Genomic DNA, 26083 nt, shown 5'->3' with positions numbered 1-26083 from the left:
TTTAAATGCTTTAAAAGTGATGAGTTCAATGTGAAAGACAAAAGAACCAGGTCAACTGAAAAAGTTTAAAGACCAACAATTGTAAGCATTATTTGATGAAGATGCATGTCAAACTCAAAAACAACTTGCAAAAAGATTAAACATTGCTCAGCAAACAATTTCTGATCATTTACGAGCAATGGGAAAGATTTTAGAGGAAGGAAAATGGGTGCCATATCAACTGAACAAAAGACAAATGGAAAACCAAAAAGTCATCAGTAAAATGTTGCTTCAATGCACAAAAGAAAGTATTTTTTTGCATCGAACTGTGACTGGCAATGAAAAGCGGATTTATTTTGAGAATCCCAAACACACAAAATCATGGGTTGATCCAGGTCAACCATCAACATCTACTGCAAGGCCAAATCGCTTCTGGAAGAAAATGCTCTGCATTTGATGGGATCAGGAAGGTGTGGAGTATTATGAGCTGCTAAAACCAGGTGAAAAAGTTAATACTGATCACTACCAACAACAAATAATCAATTTGAACCACACTTTGATCATAAAATGACCAGAATATGCCAAAAGACACGGCAAAGTAATTTTGCTTCGTGATGACATATCATCACACAGTTCAAAACCAGTTAAAGACACGTTAAAAGATCTTGCCTGGGAAGTATTAACTCACCCAAAGTATTCACCAGATCTTGCTCCTGCAGATTACCACTTGTTCCGATCAATGGCACACGCACTTGCTGAGCAGCACTTCAAAATGTATGAAGAAGTGGAAAATTGGGTCTCTGAATGGTTTGCCTCAAAACAAGAAAAGTTCTATTGGGATGGTATCCACAAATTATTATACCTGAAAGATGGGGAAAATGTGTAGCTAGAGATTATGTGTTTTCTTTGGTTACAAAACCCACATTCTTAACTGGTCCACATAGTAAATTCTTACATTCCCAGTAAATGTAAAGTGCCTATCTCCCCACAGACTTTGCAAATAGTAAATATATTTAAAATTTTAATTTGAAATTATATTTTTTCATGATTACAGGTTATTTATATTTCATGATAAACTGACTGCTCATTCTTTTTCCCTTTTGATTGCAGTAAAATTATTATTCCAATAATCATTCTGGAAATGTTCTAAGTCCATCCAGTACTCTTCTCATATTGAGAGACCTGCCATTGCCTAGTATAACTTTTATTTATCCTTCAAGACTCAGATCAAGGATCAGTTCCTTCTCTTTCACTCCATAGCACTTTAATTCATTAACTGTTACTCACAGTGGCCTCCCCACTGTGCTCAGGGCTTTTTGAAATCGGTATTGTAATTGAGCTGTGTACTCAAAAACCACTGGCAGTTTAGGAGGCAATGATTGGTTGACTGAATGAATTCAAATAGTAGTATTAATAATCTTAAAGTAATACGTGTTAGGCACATAAATATCAGAGACAAATTTGGTACTAGTATTCCAAACAACTGAATCTTGAAGAAGCTGAGGTTTTTCTTCATTAAAATCTTCTTACAGGGAAAACAGTAATTAAGATTTTTATTCCCTGAGAAAACTGAGTATGTCAAACATTTGATTTAAAGATTTAAAATGATTTGTATAAATAATTGTCATTAGTTACAGCAATAATCTCCATTTCAATATAATTAAAATGCAAAAAAACAAAACACTTATACGCCATGTCTGCTTTGTAATCTGAACAATAAATTCTTCCTTTCAAAATCTCCTTTGTAACTTAACCAACATTCGTTTTGAACTAATCTTTTCTTTTGCTTTCTTTCCAAAGGACATCCATTACCTTGCACTAGATAAGGGTGAATTGGCACTAGCTGAAGTGGCAAGAAAAAGAGCTCGAGACATTGATGCAGAATCAATAACCTCTGGAGTAGGTAAGAATTCATGCTGGGGTTTTTTTAAGTGCTTTTTATTTTAATCAATACTTATTCAGTATCATTTCTGTTTATGTTTGTAGGTCATGGTTGGTTAATTTGAATTACTTTCTTTGTAAAGATAGTGTCTTTAAAAAAAAAAAAAAAACACAAAAGAATTAAGCCTGGCTAAGTAGTACAATATAAATATGTAAGTTGGGATTGTGTTAATATAAAACATGATCAGTGAATAATCACCACTTAGCAAAAAGGATTTTGTTCTCTTCATATGGTTTTGAGAGAAAAAGAGTTTGTCATCAGCTATTCCTGGCCCAAAACAGGAATTTATATAATCCTTTATTTATACACATAGACATGACATATCTCAAAAGAATTCTTCCCTCTATCAAAGTTCTTCATATGGGATTTTACATTTGATGGGTGACCTGTTTTTGTTTAGAAATTCCTAGAGTCATTTTACAATGTAGTCTTCCAAAGAGAACAAATAAAAAAGCCTAACTTGAATCTAAAGGACCATTCAAAACTTCATCATATAGAAAAATGATAGTTTTTAAAAACTATTATAATATCAACGTGACCTTCCTTTTTCTTTTTCTTTTTTAATATATTTTATTGATTTTTTACAGAGAGGAGGAGAGAGGGATAGAGAGCTAGAAACGTCGATGAGAGAGAAACATCGACCAGCTGCCTCTTGCACACCCCCTTCTGGGGATGTGCCCGCAACTAAGGTACATGCCCTTGACCGGAATCGAACCCGGGACCTTTCAGTCCGCAGACCGACGCTCTACCACTGAGCCAAACCGGTTTTGGCAGTGACCTTTTTCTAAATTCCGTTTATCTAATGGGACTAAATCTAGAAGTCCTGATCTCTAGACATCCCATTCGTATTCTTCTTGTATTTCCTATTCCCAGATTAGGCAAAGCACCCTCAAAACTGTAATAGATTTCATTTCTTTGTGGAACTTCTGCAAAGTTCCTCTCCATTGATAGCTCATTTTGTGTATGTTTTTTGGAATGCTGTTGCAGAAAAAGGGAGCATTTTTCAGCTTCTGTCTAATACCACCACCACCTATCCCAGCCTTCCAGGTGGTACTGGAGGGCTCAAAGCCATTACCACCAGGGTAGCTATAAATTTTAATACCAAAGCTGACAATTGCTTACCAGAAAGATGATTCCAATCTACCCTAACCCTGAAGGGCTTCCAGATTGATGCATAAACCACTTTCAAAATCTCTGTTCCTAATCAATAAGAAATAGTATTAATATAATATTACATACTTTTAATACAATACTATATAACTTTAATTGACCTATTACTATATCTCATTACTTCCTAACTATATTGATGTGCCTCCAAATAATAGCTAATATTTTTTTACATGTTTACTATGGGCCAGACACATATAAAAATACAGATATTAACTAAATTAATCTTTACATTTCTGTGAGATAGGTATATTTGTTATGCGAAGTCACTTTTAACTAAATAATGAGACCATACCACATTAATAGGAATGATGTTATATGATGGGGTTACAAATATCCTCCATCCATATCCCTCTAGCCATTTGGGAAAATACAGGAGAAAGGTTAATTCTTAGCAAATTCTATGGGAATTTTCCTTAGTTAGGTAACCTTCCTTTCCCACCAGGGTATCAGATATAATGGGGGTTCATCTCTGCATTTACTAGTAAAAGCTATTTGAATTTACCAGGGGTAAAAAGGAATATGGAGAGATTGCCATGAGACACCAGAAAAATGCAGCAGCTCCATTGTGCACCAAACATACCTTGTGCATCTTCAGTCAGGTTGCTGTGGCCAGCTGGTAACTCCTAGCCAGAGAGCTGGGTGTGCCGTTTCAGCTCTGCTTTATTTCTGGCCAATTACTTCTTCTTCACTGAAACCTCGTTACTCCCCAGTTTTCAGTGTTTTTAGAACTTACTCTTTGGCCTTGATTACTATCCCTTAACAAAGATAGCATTCCATAACAACAGCAACTATCAAAAGGTGAATGGTCTACCCTAGCTTTATTCCAGAAAACTGGAGTGTCTCCCAGTGGAATTAGGAAAGAGCATCTGGCTTCATTATAGTCTCTTCCTTACAGCCCAGATCATGCTGGGGAAAGCTAATTTTCTTTCAGATTACCTGAATTTAATTAAACTTAGGTCTCTCAAACTTTTCCAAAAGCAGAAAGTAATTAAGCTTTGGCTTTCAAACAAGAGGACAAGTTATGTAAGATATCGAAAGAATATTTAATTGTATATGTGTACCACATCTTCTATCAAAGGACACTGCATTGTTTCCATATCTTGGCCAAATTTATGGTAACAGAAAGTGTTTGACTTTGGATGGTGGGCACACAATGCAAAGATCATGTATCACTGGAAACCTACACTGAGTGGCCAGATGATTATGATCTCTGAACGCATAATCATCTGGCCACTCAGTGTATATCCTATAAAATAAAAGACTAATATGCAAATTGTCCCCTCGACCAAGAGTTCGGGCAGGCCGGCCAACTGCCCAAGTCCCCTCCCCCTGGCTAGACCCCTCCCCCCCATGCACAAATTCATGCACCGGGCCTCTAATACACACACAGAGATATATATATATACACTGAGTGGCCAGATTATTATGCATTCAGAGATCATAATAATCTGGCCACTTAGTGTATATAACCTTATTAACTAATGTCACCCCAATTAATGTCACCCCAATAAATTTAGTTTTTAAAAATAAGAAATATATGCCAGAATAAGTAGAACAGATGTGTCATTAACACTAACCATATCAAGAATGATGATGATTTAAAAGAGTATTATTAAGCATACCAATATTAAACCATGATAAAATGGTTCATAGTCAGTTCACAGCTTTAGGAATGACATCGGGAACACTATGTAGACGTCCCAAGATGATGAAGAATGGCTCAGCACAGGGGTCCTGGCCCTCTTCAGGCGACTCTGAGTCCACCTGAGTCCTATGTAAGTGGCTGCAAATGAAATTCTGTGCATTGGTCCTTTAAGAGGGTGCCTGTGTCTGCAGCAGACTCTGTCTCCCCCTGGCAGACAGAAACCCTACTGCTTTTCACAGCTGGATGCTATGTGAGCGCCTCTTCACATCTCTGGGCTAGGGATTTGGGCCCCACACTTCTCAGGGGAACCTCCCACAGGTAAGATGTCCATCCACAACCTCAGCCGCTGCCCATGGGAGCAGGCCCCGCCTTTTTTGAGTCTCTGCCCTTACCAGTCTTGATATGGCTTCTCCTATAAATCTTTGGTTAATAAGACTCCTCGTCAGCTGGTCTTCAGTTGGTTATCCAGGATGATTATTCTTTAATTTAGTTGTAATTCCAGATTGGTCCTAGGAGATGAGTATAGCTTCCACTTACTCTGCCACCATCTTGAACTTCTACCAGAAACCCCAATAGCATGCTGTTTTTACTACTGTCGCTTCGTGTTAAAATTTGAAAGATACTTCTATCTGTGTCTTATTTATCAAGATTGCTTTGGCAGTTCAGGGTCTGTTGGATCCCATGCAAATTTTAGGACTGTTTATTTTATTTCCGTGTAAAGGCCATTGGAATTTTAATAGGGGTTCTATTGAAGCTGTAAACTGGTGTGAGTAGTATGGATATTTAACAATATTAATTTTCCAATCCATGAATATGGGTATCTTTCCATTTGTTTGCATCATCTATCAAAGGGTTGTCATTTTCAGTGTACAGATATTTTCACCTCCTTAGTTGAATATGTTTTGAGATTATTTTTATGGAATTGCATTATTATTGATAACTTCTCTGCTAATCCATTACTAGTGTAATAGAAAAATAATAATATATTGATTTTGTATCTTCCAACTTTAGTCTCACCTGCTAAAGGAGACAGGTTTTACTTCTTCCTTTCTGATTTGGATGCCTTGTATTTTGTTTTCTTGCCTAATTGCTCTGGCTAGGACCTCGAGCAGTATGTCAGTCAGAGTAACCAGGGTTAAATGTCAGTCAGAGTAACCAGGGTTAAATGTCAGTCAGAGTAACCAGGGTTAAATGTCAGTCAGAGTAACCAGGGTTAAATGAGCTTCACTGTTGCATCCCCAGTGGTGCGATAATGCCAACATGTGTGTTAGGTGTGAGAGAGAATGGACTTGGAGACCATGGTGACTTGAAAGAATTTTCTTCCTTTTACATATAATCCTGGAAGATGTTCCAAAACTGGTAAGGTATCCTGGCGTCAGATGACCAGGCTCCTTCTATCGTGTTGCTTTGTCATCTGTAGGGTATAGCCTTCACCTGCATGTTTGAAAATTTGCATCCCTACCTCTAAGGAGGAGGAGAAAAAAGGAAGGCAATCTCTTTTCTTGGTCAAGGTACAACACAGGAGTTACACATCACTTCTGCTAATTGGACAAAACCTGCTCATAAGTGTACCACTAACTGTAATGAAAGTCTGGGAAAATCTTTAATGAGGTGTCCCCAAAGCCAGCAAAATGTCTGTTACTGTAAAGGCTATAGCAACTCCGAGGGGGAGAAGGAGTGGTAGAGGCGGTTAGCCAGCACTTCATCTGTTACAATGAGATTTGAAGAATAGTATTTAGAAGAAGAAAACCAAGCCACCTTCCTCTATAGAAATATTTTTAAAACCACCTTCAAAGATAATTCCCGGCTGCACTTACTGTGACTGTCTACACATTCACATGTTACGGTAGGAAACACTTCCAAATGCACTGTAGTTCCAAATACACTTACCACATACTAGAGGCCCAGTACATGGATTCATGCACCATTGGGGTCCCTCAGCCTGGCCTTGCACCCTCTTGCAATTCGGGATCCCTCCGGGGATGTTGGAGGCCTGGTACACAGATTTGGCCTGATCCCCTCAGGCCAGACTGAGGGACCCCACCAGTGCACCAATCTGTGCACTGGGCCTCTAGTCCTATATAATAAATGCAAATCGACTGACTGGCAGAACGACTAGTTGGCGGGGTCTTGTCTCCTGCAAAGGGAGGCAACTGGTGTCAGGGCGATGGGGGACAGGGTTGGCCTGCTGGTTGCCCCCCTCAGAGGGAGGCCAGACTGTAAGCCATCAGTCGAGCATCCCCTGAGGGCTCCCGGACTGCGAGAGGGTGCAGGTTGGGCTGAGGGACCCCACTCCCTTACGAAATGCACTAATTTTCATACACTGGACCTCTGGTATGCATACACGAACTTGGGTTAATCTCTTCCCACTTCCATGTTTCCATGCCTATGCATTGAGCAACTGCCCCCTGGTGGTCAGTGTGTGTCATAGCTACTGGTCAAATGGTCACTTAGGCTTTTATATTTATAGATGCTTGCAGATACTATTCTATAAAAGGCTATAACTATAAATTAACATCTTTTAAATTCTGATATAAAAGGTTATTTGTGCTTAATGGAAAACTACATAATATTAAAAACATACTAATTATCATCCTATTTCTGATTTTTATTATGCATATATTTAACAAAATTTGAATCATTTATCTTGATTTTTGTAACCCAGCGTCAAAAAAAATCACTCAAAAAATGATTTTTAGTAAGTTATCTTCTTCCTAAATGCCTCTTTTGTTTCAGTGTAAAATCATGATATGATTGGGAAAATATTATTCAGTAGATAATACATGGACAAAGGTAAAGATTTGTTCTTATATTTAATATTTAAATATCTCATTAATATAAATTCTCTAGTATGCATATACTGGTGGCAGCGTAATGGGGAGCTTTTTTTTGTATCTTATCTAAAATTAAGATACAAAACAAGTTTTGAATTCTCCAATTAAAATTGTGATTAACTGTTCACTTTACACTGTGCTTGAGAGACATTACTTGTTTGACTTAGAAGATATATTCATTCCAATCTTCTATTTATTGTGTCATGATGTCAGTTTTGATCTATACCTTCCTTCCTCTAGGCATCTTTGCCTAAAGACATAATCCTAAACCTTTCGTAAGTTTAAGTACATCAAAGACTAACTGTTTTGCTTAGCTACACAGATCTACACAAGACTACATTACTTGTATAACTTAAAAGAGATTTATAGTTCAGTAATTTCCTAAGAATGCGAGATTACTCAACCTTTGTTCCTTTCTTTGTGGTGACATAATGTTGTCAATCATAGAATGTGACATATTAAATAATACCAGTTTTTAATAACCTTAAGTTTCTCTAAATTAGGTACTTACTTTCAGATCAAACTTTACCATTGTTTAAGTATTTAACAATTCTGAAATACTAGATCACTATATTATGAAATAAGGTGTCATCTTTTCAGAACTCACCCTATGAAAAATTGTCAGTTGCTAACAGAAGATAAGTCTTTTCCTGGGGGAAGGTATAAACATTAAATTACTTGGGCTTTAAACCTCCTTTCCAGAAAGGAGTCAATGCCTCAAACCTCCTCTGCTTTACATATCAGATGGGCCAGTAAATTGGGCTGATCCAGGACAAAATCACTGGCAATTAGATTTTCTACAGGTAAATAATATAGTAATTTTCAAGTAAAAACCTTCATTAAGAGTAACTAATAAAACCATGAAGAATACATAGAATATGTGTTAACTTGGCTAGTGTGTAGTGCACTAAAAATATATTCTATTAATAATCATAAAATGTAGTGGACAAATCAATTTGTACAGTAATATGCTACAAACTTTAAGAATACTAAGGTAACTTTTGGTCAAGATGGCAGAGTAGGTAAACACTCTGTTCACCTCTTCATAAGCCACATCAAAATTACAACTATGTTATAGAACAACCATTATTGAGAGCCACCTGAAAACTAGCTGAGCAGAAGTCCTGTAACTAAGGGTATAAAAAGTTTTGACAGATTTGTAGTAGGGGTGGAGATGTGAACCAGGCAGGGCCCACCTCACTGGTATGGTGATTAATAATTCAGAGGGAATCTCTGCTGGCAGCCCCTCCTGTGAAATAAGGGACCCCAGTGCTGAGGAGAGCAGTCACAATCTGGTTATGAAAATCAGTGGGGATTGCAGAGGGCTGAAACCAAGGGCTGCTTAAGTTCTAGGCATTCTTCTTGAGAGGCCGAACACAGGCTCACTCATCCTGGGCTCCAGTGTGGGCACTGCAGCGCAAAGAGCACCAGAGACTTATGGGTGGAACCAGGGTGAGGGCCGGATTTGGGACAGCATTCCAGGACAAAAGCTCTGGGAGGCACCTTTACTCCTTTGTTAAGTCCTCTTTCCAGTTGACAGCCTCAGGTGAGCACCAAATCTGAGTTCAGAGTTAACCTAACATTCTCTGCCTGCCCTGGTGATTCTCTGAGATACCACCCAAGCCAATTTTAGCAGTTTTCACATAAGCAACCTGCCTTGGCTTGTGCTACAGACACCCCTAGAATCTCTCAGGGCCTCACAAACCCCAAACAAGCAGCTGCTGGTTTCAGCATGCCCTGAGCCACTTGCTAAGCATCTCCAAGCCTGGCACAAGCAACGACCATCTCAGCTTGCACTGTAACTCCTATCAGACGGTCCCAAGTCTGGACAACTTGTGGCCAGTATTGGCCTAGAACATGGCTTCAGCTAATTAGCCACAAACCTGGCTAAAGAGTCCTCTACCTCGGTCACACTATGGTAGTGTGACCAAGCATGGAACTGGTGGCATCTGGCCTCAGTTTGCAGCACATCCTCTCAGTGGCCTCCAAGCCCAGTACAAGTGTTAGCCAATGGCAGATTACTTTATATCCCACGAGGTGGCCTGAGCTGACACAAATTGTGGCTAATCTTGGCGTGCACTGGAGCCCCTGTCAAGAGTCTCCAATACTAATACATCTGGTGGCTGGCTTTAGACTACACCAGATTACAACCCAATCAGTTCTGAAAACAACACACCCAAAGGGCAGACTCAGCTGGCAGAGCCCTATGAAAGCATCTCCTAGTCCATGAAAGCATCTCCTAGTCCAGTGGTCGGCAAACTCATTAGTCAACAGAGCCAAATATCAACAGTACGATGATTGAAATTTCTTTTGAGAGCCAAATTTTTTACTTAAACTTCTTCTAACACCATTTCTTCAAAATAGTCTCGCCCAGACTGTGGTATTTTGTGGAAGAGCCAAACTCAAGGGGCCAAAGAGCCATGTGTGGCTTGCGAGCCGCAGTTTGCTGACCACAGTTCTAGTCTATGGGGTCAATTTACACACAGTAACTTGTGTGCTGCATAGTCATGGCCAATCCTCACAGCCATCAGCCTCAGGATCATTCCCATCACTAACATGCTAACAGCAGTCAGAACTCAACCTCAACAGAAGGGCACACACAGCCACAAAAGGGACGTCCCCAGAGCACCCTGCTCCGGTGGAAAGGGAGGTTGTACCAGAGCCTCACAGGGCACCTCGTACAAGAGATTGACAGTAGTATGCTCTTTTGATAAGTACTATACAATTTGCCTCATGTATTGGGTCGGCAGCTAAGTAATTGCGGGTTTCACACATATATGGCTTCAGTTGAATTTTTAGTTTGCAGACGTAGTACAAATGTAAAACACATTTTGTTATTTGATAGTTGGCTATTCAGCTGTTAATCAGTAAAAAAAAGTTTTTGATCTGTTTTGTAGTTTTCGTTTGGCGTTCGTTGAAAAATGGAAAATCAAAAGGAACATTTTCGTCATATTGATATTTTGCTTTTTTATTTCCGCAAAGGGAAAACGCATCGCAAGCTCATAAAAAGTTATGTGCTGTTTATGGTGACGAAGCCTTAAAAGAACGGCAGTGTCAAAATTGGTTTGCCAAATTTCGTTCTGGTGATTTTTCACTCAAAGATGAAAAACGCTCTGGTCGTCCAGTTGAAGTTGATGACGCCCTAATCAAAGCAATAATCAATTCAGACTGTCACAGTACAACACGTGAGATTGCAGAGAAGCTTCATGTATCACATACATGCATTGAAAATCACTTAAAACAACTTAGCTATGTTCAAAAACTCGATACATGGGTTCCTCACGAACTGAAAGAATCACAGTTAACGCAACGCATTAGCAGCTGCAATTTGCTAAAGAAACGTAATGAAAATGATCCATTTTTAAAACGACTGATAACTGGCGATGAAAAATGGGTTGTTTACAACAATATCAAGCGGAAAAGATCGTGGAGCAGGCCAGGTGAACCAACTCAAACAACATCAAAAGCTGATATTCATCAAAAGAAGGTTTTGTTATCAGTTTGGTGGGATTACAAAGGAATTGTCTACTTTGAACTCTTACCACCCAACTGAACGATCAATTCTGATGTCTACATTGAACAACTAACGAAATTAAACAATGCAGTTGAAGAAAAGCGGCCCGAATTGACAAATCGAAAAGGTGTTGTATTCTATCATGACAATGCAAGGCCACACATATCTTTGGTCACTCGGCAAAAATTAATGGAGCTTTATGGTTGGGATGTTTTGCCACATCCACCATATAGTCCTGACCTTGCACCATCTGATTACTTTTTGTTTCGATCTTTACAAAACTCCTTGAATGGTAAAAATTTCAATAATGATGATGATGTCAAATCGTACCTGATTCAGTTTTTTGCTAATGAAAACCAGAAGTTTTTTGAACGTGGGATTATGATGCTGCCTGAAAGATGGCAAAAGGTCATTGATCAAAATGGGCAATACATTACAGAATAAAGTTATTTAGTTCCATGAAAAAATTGTCTTTGATTTTCTTTAAAAAATCCGCAATTACTTAGTTGCCGACCCAATAATAACTAATGAACAAAATAAACTAACAAGCAAGATAGAGACATACTCATAGATAGCAGGTCAACAGTTGTCACGGGCGGGGGAGGAAGTGGAGTGGAAGGATTGTGTGGAAAAAAGCTCATAGACACAGACACCAGTGCAGGGAGTGCTTGAGGAGAGGTGTAAGCAGGTGATAGACGGTGATAGATGGAGACTTGACTTGTGGTGAACACACAATACAGTGTAAGAGGATGTGTTGTAGAATTGTGCACCTGAAACCTGTATAATTTTGTTGACCAGTGTCACACCAATAGAGTCAATAAAAAAAAAAAAAGTTTATATTTTGGGACATTTCACCCGAAAGCAGAATATACATTCTTTTCAAGCTTATATGGAACATTTTCCAATATAGTCCACAGGTTACATCATAAAACAAGTCTCAGTAAACTTAAGATTGAAATTATATCACGCATTTTTCTTTGATCACGATGATATGAAAATAGAAATCAGTTACAAGAAGAAAATTGAAAAATACACAAACACAGAGGCTAAATAACATGCTACTAATGAATGGGTTAATACCAAGATCAAGGAAGAAATAAAAAGTTACCTTGAGACAAATGAAAACACAAGAACCCCAAAATTGAAGGGACAAAGCCAAAGCAGTACTAAGAGAGAAAATTGTAACAATATAGGCCTGTTTCAAGAAGCAAGAAAAATCTCAATCTAACACCAAAAGGAACTAGAACAAGAAACAAGCCCAAAGTGAGTAGAAGGATATAATAAAACCAGAGCTGAAAGAAATGAAAGAGTATTTTTAAAAAATCAATAGAAAACATCAGTGGAACAAAAACTTGGTTCTCGGAAAAGATAAACAAAATTGATAAGCTTTTAGCCAGTCTCATCAAAAAAAAAAGAGAAGGCCCAAATTAATAAAAACAGAAATGAAAGCCAGTCAGAGAAAAATAAATGTCATATGATATCACTTATATGTGGAATCTAACAAAATAAAACAGTTCCTGAGGCAAGGATACAGGGAACAGACTGACAGGTGTCAGAGTAGAGGGGGGTGGTCAGACTGGATGAAAGAAGGAGAAGAGATTAGCCAAAGAACATGTATACATAGCCCTTGGACAAAGACAACAGTGTGGTGGTGGCCAGAGGGAGGGGAGAATGGGAGCCAGGTGGAGGGGGGCAGAGTGGGAAGTAGAGAGAGATATCTGTAATAAAGTGAAAATAAAAAAAAGAAATGACAGCCAATACCACAGAAATACAGAAGTTTTTGCGGAAATATTATGAACAATTATGTCAACAGATTGGAAAACATCCCTAGAAACATGCAATCTTCCATGGCTGAATCAAGAAGAAACAGAAAATCTGAATGGACTGGTAACTACTAATAAAACAATCAGTAAGCAAAATCTCCCAACAAACAAAAGCCTTGGACTAGGCATCTTCCTAGGTGAATTTTACCAAATATTAAGGAAAAATTAATACCCATTTGTCTCAAACTATTCCAAAACATAAAGATGAAGGAAGGCTCCAAGCTCACGTTATGATGTCAGCATCACCCTGAAACCAAAACCAAAGACACTACAAAAAACTACAGCCCACTGTAAAATAGATGTGAAAATCTTCAACAAAATATTAGTAAACCAAATACAGCAATACATTAATAGATCGTACATCATGATGAAGTGGGATTTATTCCTGAGATACAAAGTTGGTTCAATATCAGTAAATCAATTAACATGGTACACCACAAACAATATAATTAACAGATATGGAAAAAGCAGTTGACAAAGATCTATATCCATTTATGATTAAAAAACAACAACTCTCAGCAGAGTGAGGATAGAGGAAAATGCCTCAACATAATAAAGGCCACGTATGACAAGCCCACAGCTAACATCATAGTCAACTGTGAAAGGCTGGAAGCTTTTTCTTTAAAAATCAGAAACACATGGACGATCACTGTCATCATCAATCAGACAAAAACAAAGTCATCCAAATTAGGAAGGAGTAAAACTCATTATTTGAAGATGACATGATACTATATAGAGACAATCCTAAAGAATCCACCAAATAACTATTAGAACTATAAAGTAAATTCAGTAAAGTAGCATGATACAAAATTAATATTCAGAAATATGGTTATACTTTTATATACCAGTAACAAACTATCGAAAGAGAAATTAAAAAAGCAATTCCACTTATAATTGCATCAAAAAGAATAAAATTTCAAAGAATAAATTGTACCAAGGAGGTAAAAGACCTATACTTGAAAAACTGTAAGACATTGAAAAAAGTAATTGGAAGAAGATACAAATAAATGCAAGATTACACTATGCTCATGAATAGAAAGAACTAACATCATTACAATGTCCATTTTACCCAAAGCAATCCACAGATTCATTGCAATCCCTTTAAAAATATTGGCATTTTGCCAAAACCAGTTTGGCTCAGTGGATAGAGCGTCAGTCTGCAGACTAAAAGGTCCCAGGTTTGATTCCGGTCAAGGGCATGTACATTGGTTGCGGGCACATCCCCAGTAGGGGTGTGCAAGAGGCAGCTGGTTGATGATTCTCTCTCATCAATGTTTCTAACTATTCCTCTCCCTTCCTCTCTGTGAAAAATCAATAAAACATATATTTTTTAAAATATTGGCATTTTTTATAGAGCTAGAAAAAAATAATCCTAAAATTTATCTGAAATCACAAAAGACCACACAAATAGCTAAGCAATCTTGAGAAAGAAGAAGAGAGTTGGAGGTATTGGGAAAATTGGACAGATATGTGCAAAAGAAAGAATCATAATTCTTTTATATGATATACAAGAATTAATTCAAAATGGATTAAAGACTTAAGTGTAAGACCTCAAACTTCTATAAGAAAACATAGGTAGTAACTCTTTGACATCACTCTTAGTAATATTTTTTGGATACACCTCCCCCTTCCCTCAGGCCTTCATCACACTGCTGTCTGTGAGTATGGGTTATGTCCTTTGGCTGATTCCTTCACCTTTTTTCAGCCAGTCCTCCTCTCCCCCATTCCTTCGACAGTTGTCAGTCTGTACCATGTAGCCATGCCCCTATTTATAATATTTTGTTTTGGTTTTTGATGATCTAGTTCTAGTTGTTAAACATTTATCAACACGTCTCTGAGATTATGCTTCCTGAAGGCCAAGTCTCTACATATCAAAGAAAGACCTATGTAACTGTTCCTGATTCTATAACTACAGAACTGAATTTTTAACATTCAAGTATTCTTCAACTTCCTATAATTGAATTGAAAGGATACAAGAGGGAATAGGTCCATATATAATTTATTGCATATCTTTAAATCTGTATAGCAGTGTTATCTAATAGAAATATAATGCAGCCGGGACCAGTTTGGCTCAGTGGATAGAGTGTCGACCTGTGGACTGAAAGGTCCCGGTTTTGATTCCGGTCAAGGGCATGTACCTTGGTTGCGGGCACATCCCCAGTTTGGGGTATGCAAGAGGCAGCTGGTCGGTGTTTCTCTCTCATCGACGTTTCTAATTCTCTGTCCCTCTCAATTCCTCTCTGTGTAAAACCAATAAAATATATTTTTAAAAAATATATAATGCAAACTACTTAACTTTAAAATTGCTATCTTTTTAAAATATATATATTTCTATTGATTTTAGAGAGGAAGGGAGGAGAGAGATAGAAACATCAATGATGAGAGAGAATCATCAGTCGGCTCCCTCTTGCATGCCCCAGACTGAGGATGGAGCCCACAACCCGGGCCATGTGCCCTGACAGGAATCGAACCGCGACCTGGTTCATAAGTTGACCCTCAACCACTGAGCCACACTTGCTGGACACTACTACATCTTAAAACACTTATCAGATAAGATTTTAAGTTTTCATTGGAAATACTTCATATTTAGATTTCATAAAATTTACATTAAATTAGTTTAATAGGTACTTTGGGGCTATTTAGTTTGATCTAAATGTTCTTAAAGTTTGTATAACTACTAAACTCGGTATCAGTTTTAAATTTTAAATTATTTAAAATTATATAAAATTTAAAAATTAGTTCCTCAGTCATACTAGCCATGTGTCAAAAGTTAAATAGCCACACTCAGTACTGGTTACCATATTGGATGGCAACTCTACAGCACTAGTGCTGCTCAGGAAGCTTGGGCTTTACTCTATTCCAGCTTGAAGCGTAGAATCAAACTAGTTATTTCACTTCTCAGTGCCTCAATTTTGAGAGACAATAATAACCTAGAAGAATGATTAATGGTTATAATTAGTAAGTTCTAATGATTGCTATATCCATGAAATCACTGGTGTGATACAGAAACTCTCTTTTTGGCATGCCAAGTTATTTTAACAACTAGCTCATCAAAAAGTCGCTGCATTTTGAAGAGGAACTTAACCTTGTTAGGCATTTGTAGCAATAAATGCTAAGCATTTATAACAGTGGTTCCCAACCTTTTTTTGGCCATATCCATCTAAGCATCTCTAAAATCCTAATGCCCTCCCCCTGTGACATATAATTCTTATTATTCAAAAAGTGAACTCCTATTCACATAGAGGAAACCTTAACGGCCATTAACTTGGTCTAAACAAGCTTCCAAAGAGCATGGTATCCATAAAAGAGAAAAATAGAAGAATGAAACGACAGTGATATGAAAAAACAGCAAATAAAGTTTCAAAACATAACAGAGAACTGAAGTGCATAAATATGTCACAATATATGTTTATAAACTGTATATGAGGCCCCTAGAACCATAAGAAATGCAAAAAATTCACTGTTAACTCATTCTTAAATTGCCCCCTTAAAAATCAAATTGCCCTTCCCCTCCCCCGTGGGGCATGTGCCCCATGTTGGGAACCACTTTATATAGTTTTTCATCTTTAAAATGTTTTACAAATTTTAAATCTAAAAACATAATATCATTCCTGTTAGAAGTGAATTCCTGAGGTCAAATAAGGCATTTAATACACTCACCATACACTATAATGTACATAAATTCAAGTCTTAATATCTTATTCCTGAGTACTCAAAATATTCTTATTTAGTAACTTTTCTGGTCCTTAGTACCATAATAAAGTAATCTCAACCGAGAAAAATGTTGCTTCTATAATGTTCATCACTTGTGTATTGTCTGCAAAACTAACAAAAGTCAAGCACAGCTTCCTTTAGATTTTTAAATTCCTATTTTTATGGTGCTTAACCTCTAAAACTTCCACAAGAACTGTAACACCACCATCCATTGTTAATTGGCTTTATAGTTTTCAAAGTGCTTACTTCGTTCTTTTATTGTCTCAGCAACCCTAGATAAACAGGACAGGTGTTGCTATAACCGCCCCCCCTTTTTTTTTAAATTAAATTCAGAAAGGTTGGCCCAGCCAATGTGGCTTAGTAGTTGAATGTTGACCTATGAAGTAGGAGGTCATGATTTGATTCCCAGTTAGGGCAAATGCCCAGGTTGTGGGCTCCATTCGCAGTAGGGGGTGTGCAGGAGGCTGCTGATTCTCTCTCATCGATCTTTCTCTCTCCTCTCTCTTCTCTCTCTTCTCTCTCTCCTCTCTCTTCTCCCTCTCTCCCTCTCTCCCTTCCACTTTGAAATATTCGTTTTAAAGAAAAGGAAAGAAGAGCTAGGTGACTTGCTCAAAGTTGCACAGTGATCAGTACAAGAGCTAGAGGCAAACCCCATGAGTTATGATTTTAGCCATTTGTCAAGTGCTCACTATTGTTGGGGAATGTGTTGAACACTTTGTGCATTACCTCATTTAATAGTCTCAACATTTATCACAAATGTATCTATTTTACAAATGAAAAAAAGTATAATGCAGAAAGCTGCATAGGTCTTTCTTGTATTCTCAAAACATGTTTTTAACTTCTCTACTGTGCTGAATCTAAAAATAAAATATTATTGGTTAGAAAAGAAAGGAACGAATCTTTTTTTAAAAATCCTCACTCAAGGGTATTTTTTATTGATGAGGGAGGGAGGGAGGAAGGGAGAGAGAGAAAGAGAGAGAGAGAGAGAAACATTGATGTGAGAAACATCAGTTGCCTCCCACACAAGCTCCAACTGGGGATCTAACCCAAAACATACCCAGATGATGCCCTAACCAGCTGAGCCACCTGGCCAATGTGGGACTAATCTTAATTAAAAATAAAAATAACTACTACCGTATTTTTCGGACCATAAGACGCACCGGACCATAAGACGCACCAGTTTTTAGAGAAGGGAAATGAAGAAAAAAAGATTCTGAAATAAATAGTGTCCTAAAATATTTTATGTGCATTAAAACCCAACATCACAGTCATAAACACATGTAATCAACCCTGTAAAGTAAACAGCAGCATTTAGAACCATTTTAGAGCCGGGCAAGCACCCAGAGACCACACAGAGCCGGGCAAGTAAAAAAACTTTTTTTACAGTATATGTGTAGGCTATATTTGGACCATAAGACGCAGGGACGTTTTCCCCCCACTTCTTATGGTGAAAAAGTGCGTCTTATGGTCCGAAAAATACGATATTTACTAGCACATATTATTTGCAAGGCATGGTGCTAAGTTCTGCAATTACTGTTTTTTCATATTTACAATAGTAAGAGTTAAGTATTATCTTTCCTATCCTATATAATAAAAGCCTAATATGCTAAGTGTCTGATCGATCAGTGGGCCATTCAACCAATCAAAGTGAAATATGCTAATGAATGCTAAGGCTGCTCAGCCTCTCACTATGACATGCACTGACCACCAGGGGGCAGATGGTTAGCTTGCTGCTGGGGTCTGAGTAAGACAGGCTGGACTCATCCTGGAGCGATCCTACAGTCCCTCCCCAGGCCCAATCGTGTACTGGTGGGGGGTCCCTCGGCCTGGCCTGCACTCTCTTGCAATCTGGGACCGGTTTCAGCCCAATCCCACAGGCCAGGCTGAGGGACCCCACTGGTGCACAAATGCATGCACCGGGCTTCTAGTTTATAAATAAGGACACATACTCAAAGTGTCAGAGGTGTCAGAGTCAGAATTTAAAACAATTCCTGTTTGATTTTAAATCACATACTTGGAACCACTTTGCCATTCTGCTTTTTTTTAAAAATCTATATATCAAGTCTGCTGCTATTTTCCATATTACTTGCTGCCCCAAAACTGCTTGTTAGGTTTTTGTTGTTGTTTTTGAGGGTTTTGTTTTGTTTTTGCTTTGGATTTCATTCATTTGTCTTTTGAATTTAAGAAGGATAGTAAGAAAGCTTTTCTTTGTTGTCTTTGTTCACCATCGTATACTAACATTGTCAGAAGTACATACTTACAGCATTTTCATAGCATACTGCGGGGAAATAGTTTTGTGCACCATCTCATGTGGTCTCTAACACCTTTGAATAGTAAGTTAGCAGGTAATAATACTAATGTGGAACTGAACTTCTTTACCTTGGATTTTGAGCAAAGTAGTTCCTTCACTTATTAAATGGTAAATTTCTTCAACTCCTCTAGAACTAAAGGAAATTGACTTGTTCATCCAGTGGGTATTTCTATTTAAAGCTATATTTGTAACAAAATATGAGATTGAGAACTAAGGATTGTTTAGCAAATCTGCTTAATGTAGCTAAACAGTTTATATTACTGGAGAGTATTGAGTGTGTGTGTATGAAAAGTAATTACTTATCCTCTGTGAGATTCTTTTTTCCTATCTTACCTAACTATCCTCGTGAACTCACTTTATCTGGCCTTAGTAATAAAAAAAACAAGTGTTTACATCTTCCTAACTTTTTAAAATTATAAATGGTATAGTAACCTGACCACCATACATGCTTCCAGGGCAACTTTTCTTTTAAAATTAAATTAGTTCTTTTCTTTTTAATGTATTTTCTGACTAAATTACTAGTTACCACGTTCCTGGTAAGACTGTTTCTAAGAAGAAAGCAAAACAAGTTTTTGCACATACAGTCATATGCCAGGGCAAAAGAAGACAAAATGTGAAATGGAAACATGTTATTTTTAGTAAAACTCTTTCCTCTTCTAGAAGAGAGGTATTTAAAAATATGCATTGTAATACTACATAGAAATGACTTTGTTTTTTTAATAAAATTTATAGTTTTTCTAAGCTGATAATGTATATATCTGAAAGCATTCATTTAAGCAGAAAAAATAGCTGGCAAATATTTTTTTGTCAGGTGGTATGCATGCTGAATTTATAACCTTTCTTCTGTATATTCAACGTAAGGTAACTTGATGTGACAGGGTGTGACATATCACAAAGAGGACTCGGGTCAGGAATTTCAAGAAATCTTGAAAACAATATTTTAAAGACCTGTGGAGTATGTCGTTTTTTCTTTCCTATCATCTGTCAAAGAATGGAGTTCAATTGCTTAAACGCTTAGGGAAGTCTTTTGCTCAGGAAATAAGATATATCTAGAAATTGGGGTCTGGGAAGAATCTTCTATTCCTTTATATGGTAAATTTCTTCAACTCCTCTAGAACTAAAGGAAATTGACTTGTTCATCCAGTGGGTATTTCTGGATGAACAAGTTAGATGTATCTGTTGGTAGGTACTCTATTTAGTTTACATATCTATGACCAGACAATTCAAGCAATAAATTTATGTTTCACCTACTTTTCCTTTTTATCTTAAGTCTTTGCAGTTACTTAGCTGTCATTACAAACTCCTGTTCCAGAGCATGGGGTTTCAACAAAGGATATGGTTAGATCACAAGATTTGCTTCTAAAGCGCCAAATATTGTTTCTGTCATAGGAAAATGAGTGTGTGCTTTTTAAAGTAAATGTTAAAGTATAATGTACATTTGAACGAGTATGCATGTTACTAATAAATCTGCAACTCAGTGAACACATTCATATAACAAGCATATAGATAATTAAACTGAATTTTGTCACCACCCCAAAAACCTCCCTTGTATCCTTGTACCAACAAAGTATAAACATTCCTGACTTATAATGCAACAAATCATTTTACTTGGAAGAAAATCATGCATCCTTATCTAGAAATAGGTGCACTCATAAATATATGTATTGTCAGTAATGTATACAGATGACTAATAGAGTGTCTTTTGAGAAGGGTTGAGGCCTGATGTATTTTGCTTAACATTATGTTTTTTAAAATACGCCCATATTACTATTATATTCCCCTGTATACCATAGATATGTTACAGTCTGTTTATTCATTTTGTCACTGATGGACATTTGAGTTATTTCCAGTTTGAGGCTCTTATATTCTTCCACATGGCCTTCATGAATACACCTATGCATTTCTACATACATTCTATTTTAGTAGATACCTTCAAAGATTTCTCCAGAGTAACTGAAGCAATTTACTTTTTGTTATCAGTATATGAAAATTCCACTTCATCACCATCCTTGCCAATACTTGTTATTCTCAACACTGTTTACTCATTTTATTCATTGTAAATTTAATTTATATTTTCCCTGATGACTCATGAAGTTAAGCATCTTTTTATAAGTTTATTGGAAATACGGATATATGTTTTGTGGAGTGTCTTTCAAGACCTTTGATCATTATTTTATAGAGTTATCCTTTTTCTTATTATTTTAAGGAGTTCTTTATATATATGGCAAGTTCCTTGACATCAGTCTTGCTGTTGTTATTTTTTTTTTAATTTGGCACCAGAAGTTAAGGCAAAGACAAGTATAAGTAGGACTACATCAAACTAAAAAGCTTCTGTGATTCCACCTATGGGGATTTAGTTAAGAAAATCTAACTTATGAATTCAGAAGGCTATATGCACCTCTATGTTCAGTGCAGTGTTATTAATAATAGCCAAGCTATTGAAGCAACCCAAGCATCCATCAATAGATGAGTGGATAAAAGGCTATGGTACATGTGTACAATGGGATATTACTCAGCTGTAAAAGAGAATGAAATCTTACCATTTGCAACAGTACAGATGGACCTAGAGGTTATTATGCCTAGTGAATTAAGTCAATCAAAAAAAAACTAATATATTATTATTAGTTCATTTATATGTTGAATTTAAAGAACAAGATAAATGAACAACAATAACAAAAAGATAAAGGAACAAACAAAATTGAAAGAAACAGATATATTTGATGGTTGCCAGAGAAGGTATTTGGAAGACTGGGTAAAAAAAGGTGAAGAGACTAAGAATCACTGATAGTTACAAAACAGGCATGGGTAAGTAAGTAAAGCATAGGAAATACAGTCAATAATATTGTGATAACTATGTATGGTGACAGGTGGAGTACTGGAAATATCAATCAAGCAAAACAATATGTAAAGGATATGAGTATCTAACCACTAAGCTGTACATCTAAAACCATTACAAACTAAAATTGAAAGAAAAAATATAGCAATCAGAAGTGTTGTATTATTGTCAGCTAGACTTTAGAGCAACGAAAATTACCAAGAACATAGACATTATTATCATAAAAGAGCAATCCACCAAGAACACGAGTATGTATGCAATAAACAGCAGAACTTCCAAATAAGTGAAGCTAAAAGTTGTAAAATGTAAAGAAGAATAGACAAGCCCACAAGTGCAGTTACAGATATCAGTACTCCCACTCTCAGTAACTGATGGAACAACTAGACAGAAAATGGAGAAGGATATCGAAGTCAAACAATACCACCAACTACCCAAGGACATCAACATATTCTTCTCAATTGCTCATGAAACATATTCCAGAATAGGCCATATTCTGAGCTTAAAAACAAACCTCAACAAATTTAAAAGAACTGAAATCACATAATGTGCATGCTCTGGATTTAGTGAAATAAATAGAGATTTAGTGAAATCAATAATAATCTGCATGCTCTGGATTTAGTGAAATAAATAGTAAGAGATTTAGTGAAATCAATAATAATCAATAATTATAAAAAATAAGCTAAATAAAACAGGAATGTCTCCAAACACAACGAAATTTAGAAGGGTACTGTTTAATAATCTATGAGTCAAAAAAGAAGACATATGAAAGAAAATTTAAAAATACATTGAACCGAATATAAATGAAAATATGATATATTGAAAATTCTGGAACACAGCTAAAGAAATGCCAAGAGGCAAATTTATAGCACTGAACACTTATATTAAAAATCTCGAATCAATAACCTAAGTTCTCACTTCCAGAAGAAGAGAAAAATAAGAGCCGAAAACTAAAGAAGAGCAAAATATACCCACAGCTAAAGGGAAAAAAATAATAGGACAGAAATCAATAAAATTGAAAACAAAAAATAAAAGAAACACATTTCTCGTTCTTTGAAAAGTTCAATAAAATGAGCAACTCCTAGCAAGACTGACACCCCCCCACACACACACACACACACACACAAATCAAAACCAAGCACACCATTATTTGGAATGAAAAGGGAGTATCGCTGAAGACATGAAAAGGACAAGAAAGGAATTCTACAAATAGCTCTCTACACCTAAATTTGACAACTTAGAAGAAATGGGTCAATTTGGCCAAAAATACAAACTATCAGAACCCAATGTGAAATGAAAACTGCAGAAAAAAGAAAACTCCAGGTCTAGATGACTACACTAGAGAAGGCTACCAAACTTTTAAAGAGTTAACACCAATTCTACACAATCTCTTCCAGAATATAGAGAAGGGACCACCTTCCACCCCATCTTATTAAGGCAGTTATTACCCTGACACCAAAGCCAAGTGGAGTACAAAAAGAAAACTCCATTATCAGTATTCTTCAGGAATGTAAATAAAAAACTTTTACAAAATATCAGCAAATAGAATTCAGCAATCTATTAAAAAAAATATATACCATGATAAAGTGGGATAACCCAGGCATGAAAGAATTATTCGATATTTGAAAACCAATATAATCCAATAAAGAATAGACTAAAGAAAACAAATCACATGATTATTGCAATCAGTGCAGATAGCACCTGACAAAATTCAACACCCATTCATGATAAAAACTCTCAGAAAAAATAGGAGAAAAAGAGGGACTTCTACAACTTAATAAAGAGCATCTACAAAATACCTACAGTAAGCATCATAATAATGAAAGACTGAATGTTTTCTTCCCAGACTAGGAACAAGGTAAAGATAGCAGTTCTCACCACTGTTATTCAATCAAGTACTTGAAGTTCTAGCCAGTGCAATAAGGCAAAAAAAAAAGGGATAGGGGTGGGGGGGAATAAATGGCACATAGACTGAAAAGGAAGAAATAAACTCTATTTTCTAATGGCATGATAGTCGACAAAGAGAACCTCAAGGAATCTTAACCAAATAATACCTCCTAGAAATAATAAATGAATTCACCAAGATTGCAGGGTAAAAGATCAATTTTTTTAAATCAAATATTTCCATAGACCAGCAATGGACACAGACACTGAAATAAATTAAAAATATGATACCATATACAGTTGCTCAAAACAATAAAACTTAGTTGTATATGTGACAAACATTAGACTTGTCTGCTGAAAACTATAAAATATTTATGCAAAAGTCAAATGTCTAAATCAGTGTGGAGACACAGTGTTCATTGGATTGTAAGACTCAATATAGTAAATTTATTTTCAGGTTTAACCCAATTCCTATCAAAATCCCAGCAACATTAATGATAGATGGAGATAAGATCATTCTAAAATGTATATGGAAGAGCTAACAATTTAAAAAAAAAAAAAAAAAAAAGCTTAAAGAGAAAAGTATCATTAAATCTATTTTTTCAGTTAACCTTTACTCTTTTTTTTCTTTTTAATTAAATTTATTGGGGAGACATTGGTTAATTAACTCAAAATGGATCAAAGACCCAAATATAAAACCTGAAACAATATATTATGTAGAAGAAAACATAGATACTAAACTTAAGGGCATTGGTCTTAGAGAGGATTTTATGAATTTGACCCCAAAGGCATGGAAGTAAAGGTAAAAATACATGATTGGGACTGTATCAAACTAAAGAGCTTCTGCACAGCTTCTGAACACCAACAACAAATCAAAAAGGCAACCGACTGAATGGGAGAAGATATTTGCACAAACAACAGCTCTGGCATGGGGTTAAATAAAGAACTCATACAACTCATCACCAAACGAACAATCCAATTAAAGAATGGGCAGAGGACCTGAATAAACACTTCTCCCATGAAAACATACAAAGGGCCAACAGATATATGAAAAGATGGTCAACTTTACTAGCTACCGTGTTTCCCCGAAAATAAGACATCCTCCGAAAATAAGACCTATTTACAGGTTTCCTTCTGAGTGAAATAAAAGGCATCCCCCCGAAAATAAGGCCCCCCCTAGGCTCTGTCTCAGAATGTTATTGCTAAACATGAGAGATTTGGTCCACTGATTCTGAAAGAAATGGAGTCACAAGAAATTCACCAGGAAATTCAGAAGATAATGACATGATTGTCATTGAATAAATGAGTAAATTCTTGATACTGTAGGATTCAGTTTGTCTGGTTTGTGTTGACAACTACCGTACTACCGTATCGTATACAGATAATAAATTTCCTTTATTTCCATTTAATAATAAATGTGTACCGTATTCTTCTTCATGGAAAAAATAAGACATCCCCTGAAAATAAGACCTAGCGCATCTTTGGAAGCAAAAATTAATATAAGACACTGTCTTATTTTCGGGGAAACAGGGTATTAGGGAAATGCAATTCAAAACTATAATGAAATACCACCTCACACCTATTAGATTGGCTATTGTCAGCAAGACAAGTAATAAGTGTTGGAAAGGTTGTGGAGAAAAAGGAACCCTCAATCACTGCTGGTGGGAATGTAAACTGGTACAACCCCTATGGAAAATAGTATGGAAGTTCCTCAGAAAATTAACCCTTTGCACTCCGCTGTCCCCTCTCAGGGGACATCGGAATTTTAGCATATCACTTGGATGTCCCCTCTCAGGGGACATTGCAGTTTATTAGTGATTACAGGGAATTGAGTTAATTCAACGCACGTTTCGCAAAGTAGCGTCGAGTAGCTGGTAGCCAATGTCCAGAATGGTTCGGAGTAGCTGGTAGCCAATGTCCAGAATGGTTCGGAGTGCAAAGGGTTAAGAATACAGTTGTTATATGACCCAGAAAACCCTCTTTTTGGGTATCCACCCAGAAAATTTTGAAAACGTTTTCAAAGCTATATATGTACCACTATCTATGTTCACTGCAGCATTACCTGTGGTGGTTAAAACATGGAAATAAACAAATGTCCCTGAATAGATAACTGGATAAAAAAATGTAGTACATATACACAACGAAATACTACTCAGCCATAAGAAAAGATGAAATACTACCATTTGCAACAGCATAGATAGATCTTGAGAATATCATGCTAAGCATAGTAAGTCAGAAAAAGTTAAGAATCATGATTTCACTCATATGTGGGATTTTTATTTTTTCATTTTTATATGATAGCAATAAATGAACAAAAACCTCATAGACACAGTCTACCTTTCTCAAGGCTTATAAGCTACTAGAGGCCCAGTGCACGAAATTTGTGCACGGGGGAAGGAGGCGGGGAGGGGTCATCAACCCAGCCTGCACCCTC

The 26083-nt window shown here is 36.6% G+C and overlaps 1 protein-coding gene across 3 annotated transcripts in view; it reads left to right on the top strand.

The window, feature by feature from the left end:
• WDPCP (WD repeat containing planar cell polarity effector) overlaps nt 1-26083 on the top strand; it is a 361986-nt gene that overhangs the window by 295761 nt on the left and 40142 nt on the right. For all 3 annotated transcript variants that reach the window (XM_084901083.1, XM_084901081.1, XM_084901082.1), the window contains one exon: nt 1780-1882. In XM_084901083.1, coding sequence (XP_084757209.1) covers nt 1780-1882 — 103 coding nt within the window. The remainder of the gene's footprint in view (nt 1-1779; nt 1883-26083) is intronic.

Source organism: Pipistrellus hanaki, assembly GCF_964339955.1.
Source record: "Pipistrellus hanaki genome assembly, chromosome: 12".
Lineage (NCBI taxonomy): Eukaryota > Metazoa > Chordata > Mammalia > Chiroptera > Vespertilionidae > Pipistrellus > Pipistrellus hanaki.
The sequence above is the reverse complement of the archived record's forward strand: the minus strand, read 5'-3'. Positions and strand labels throughout refer to the sequence as shown.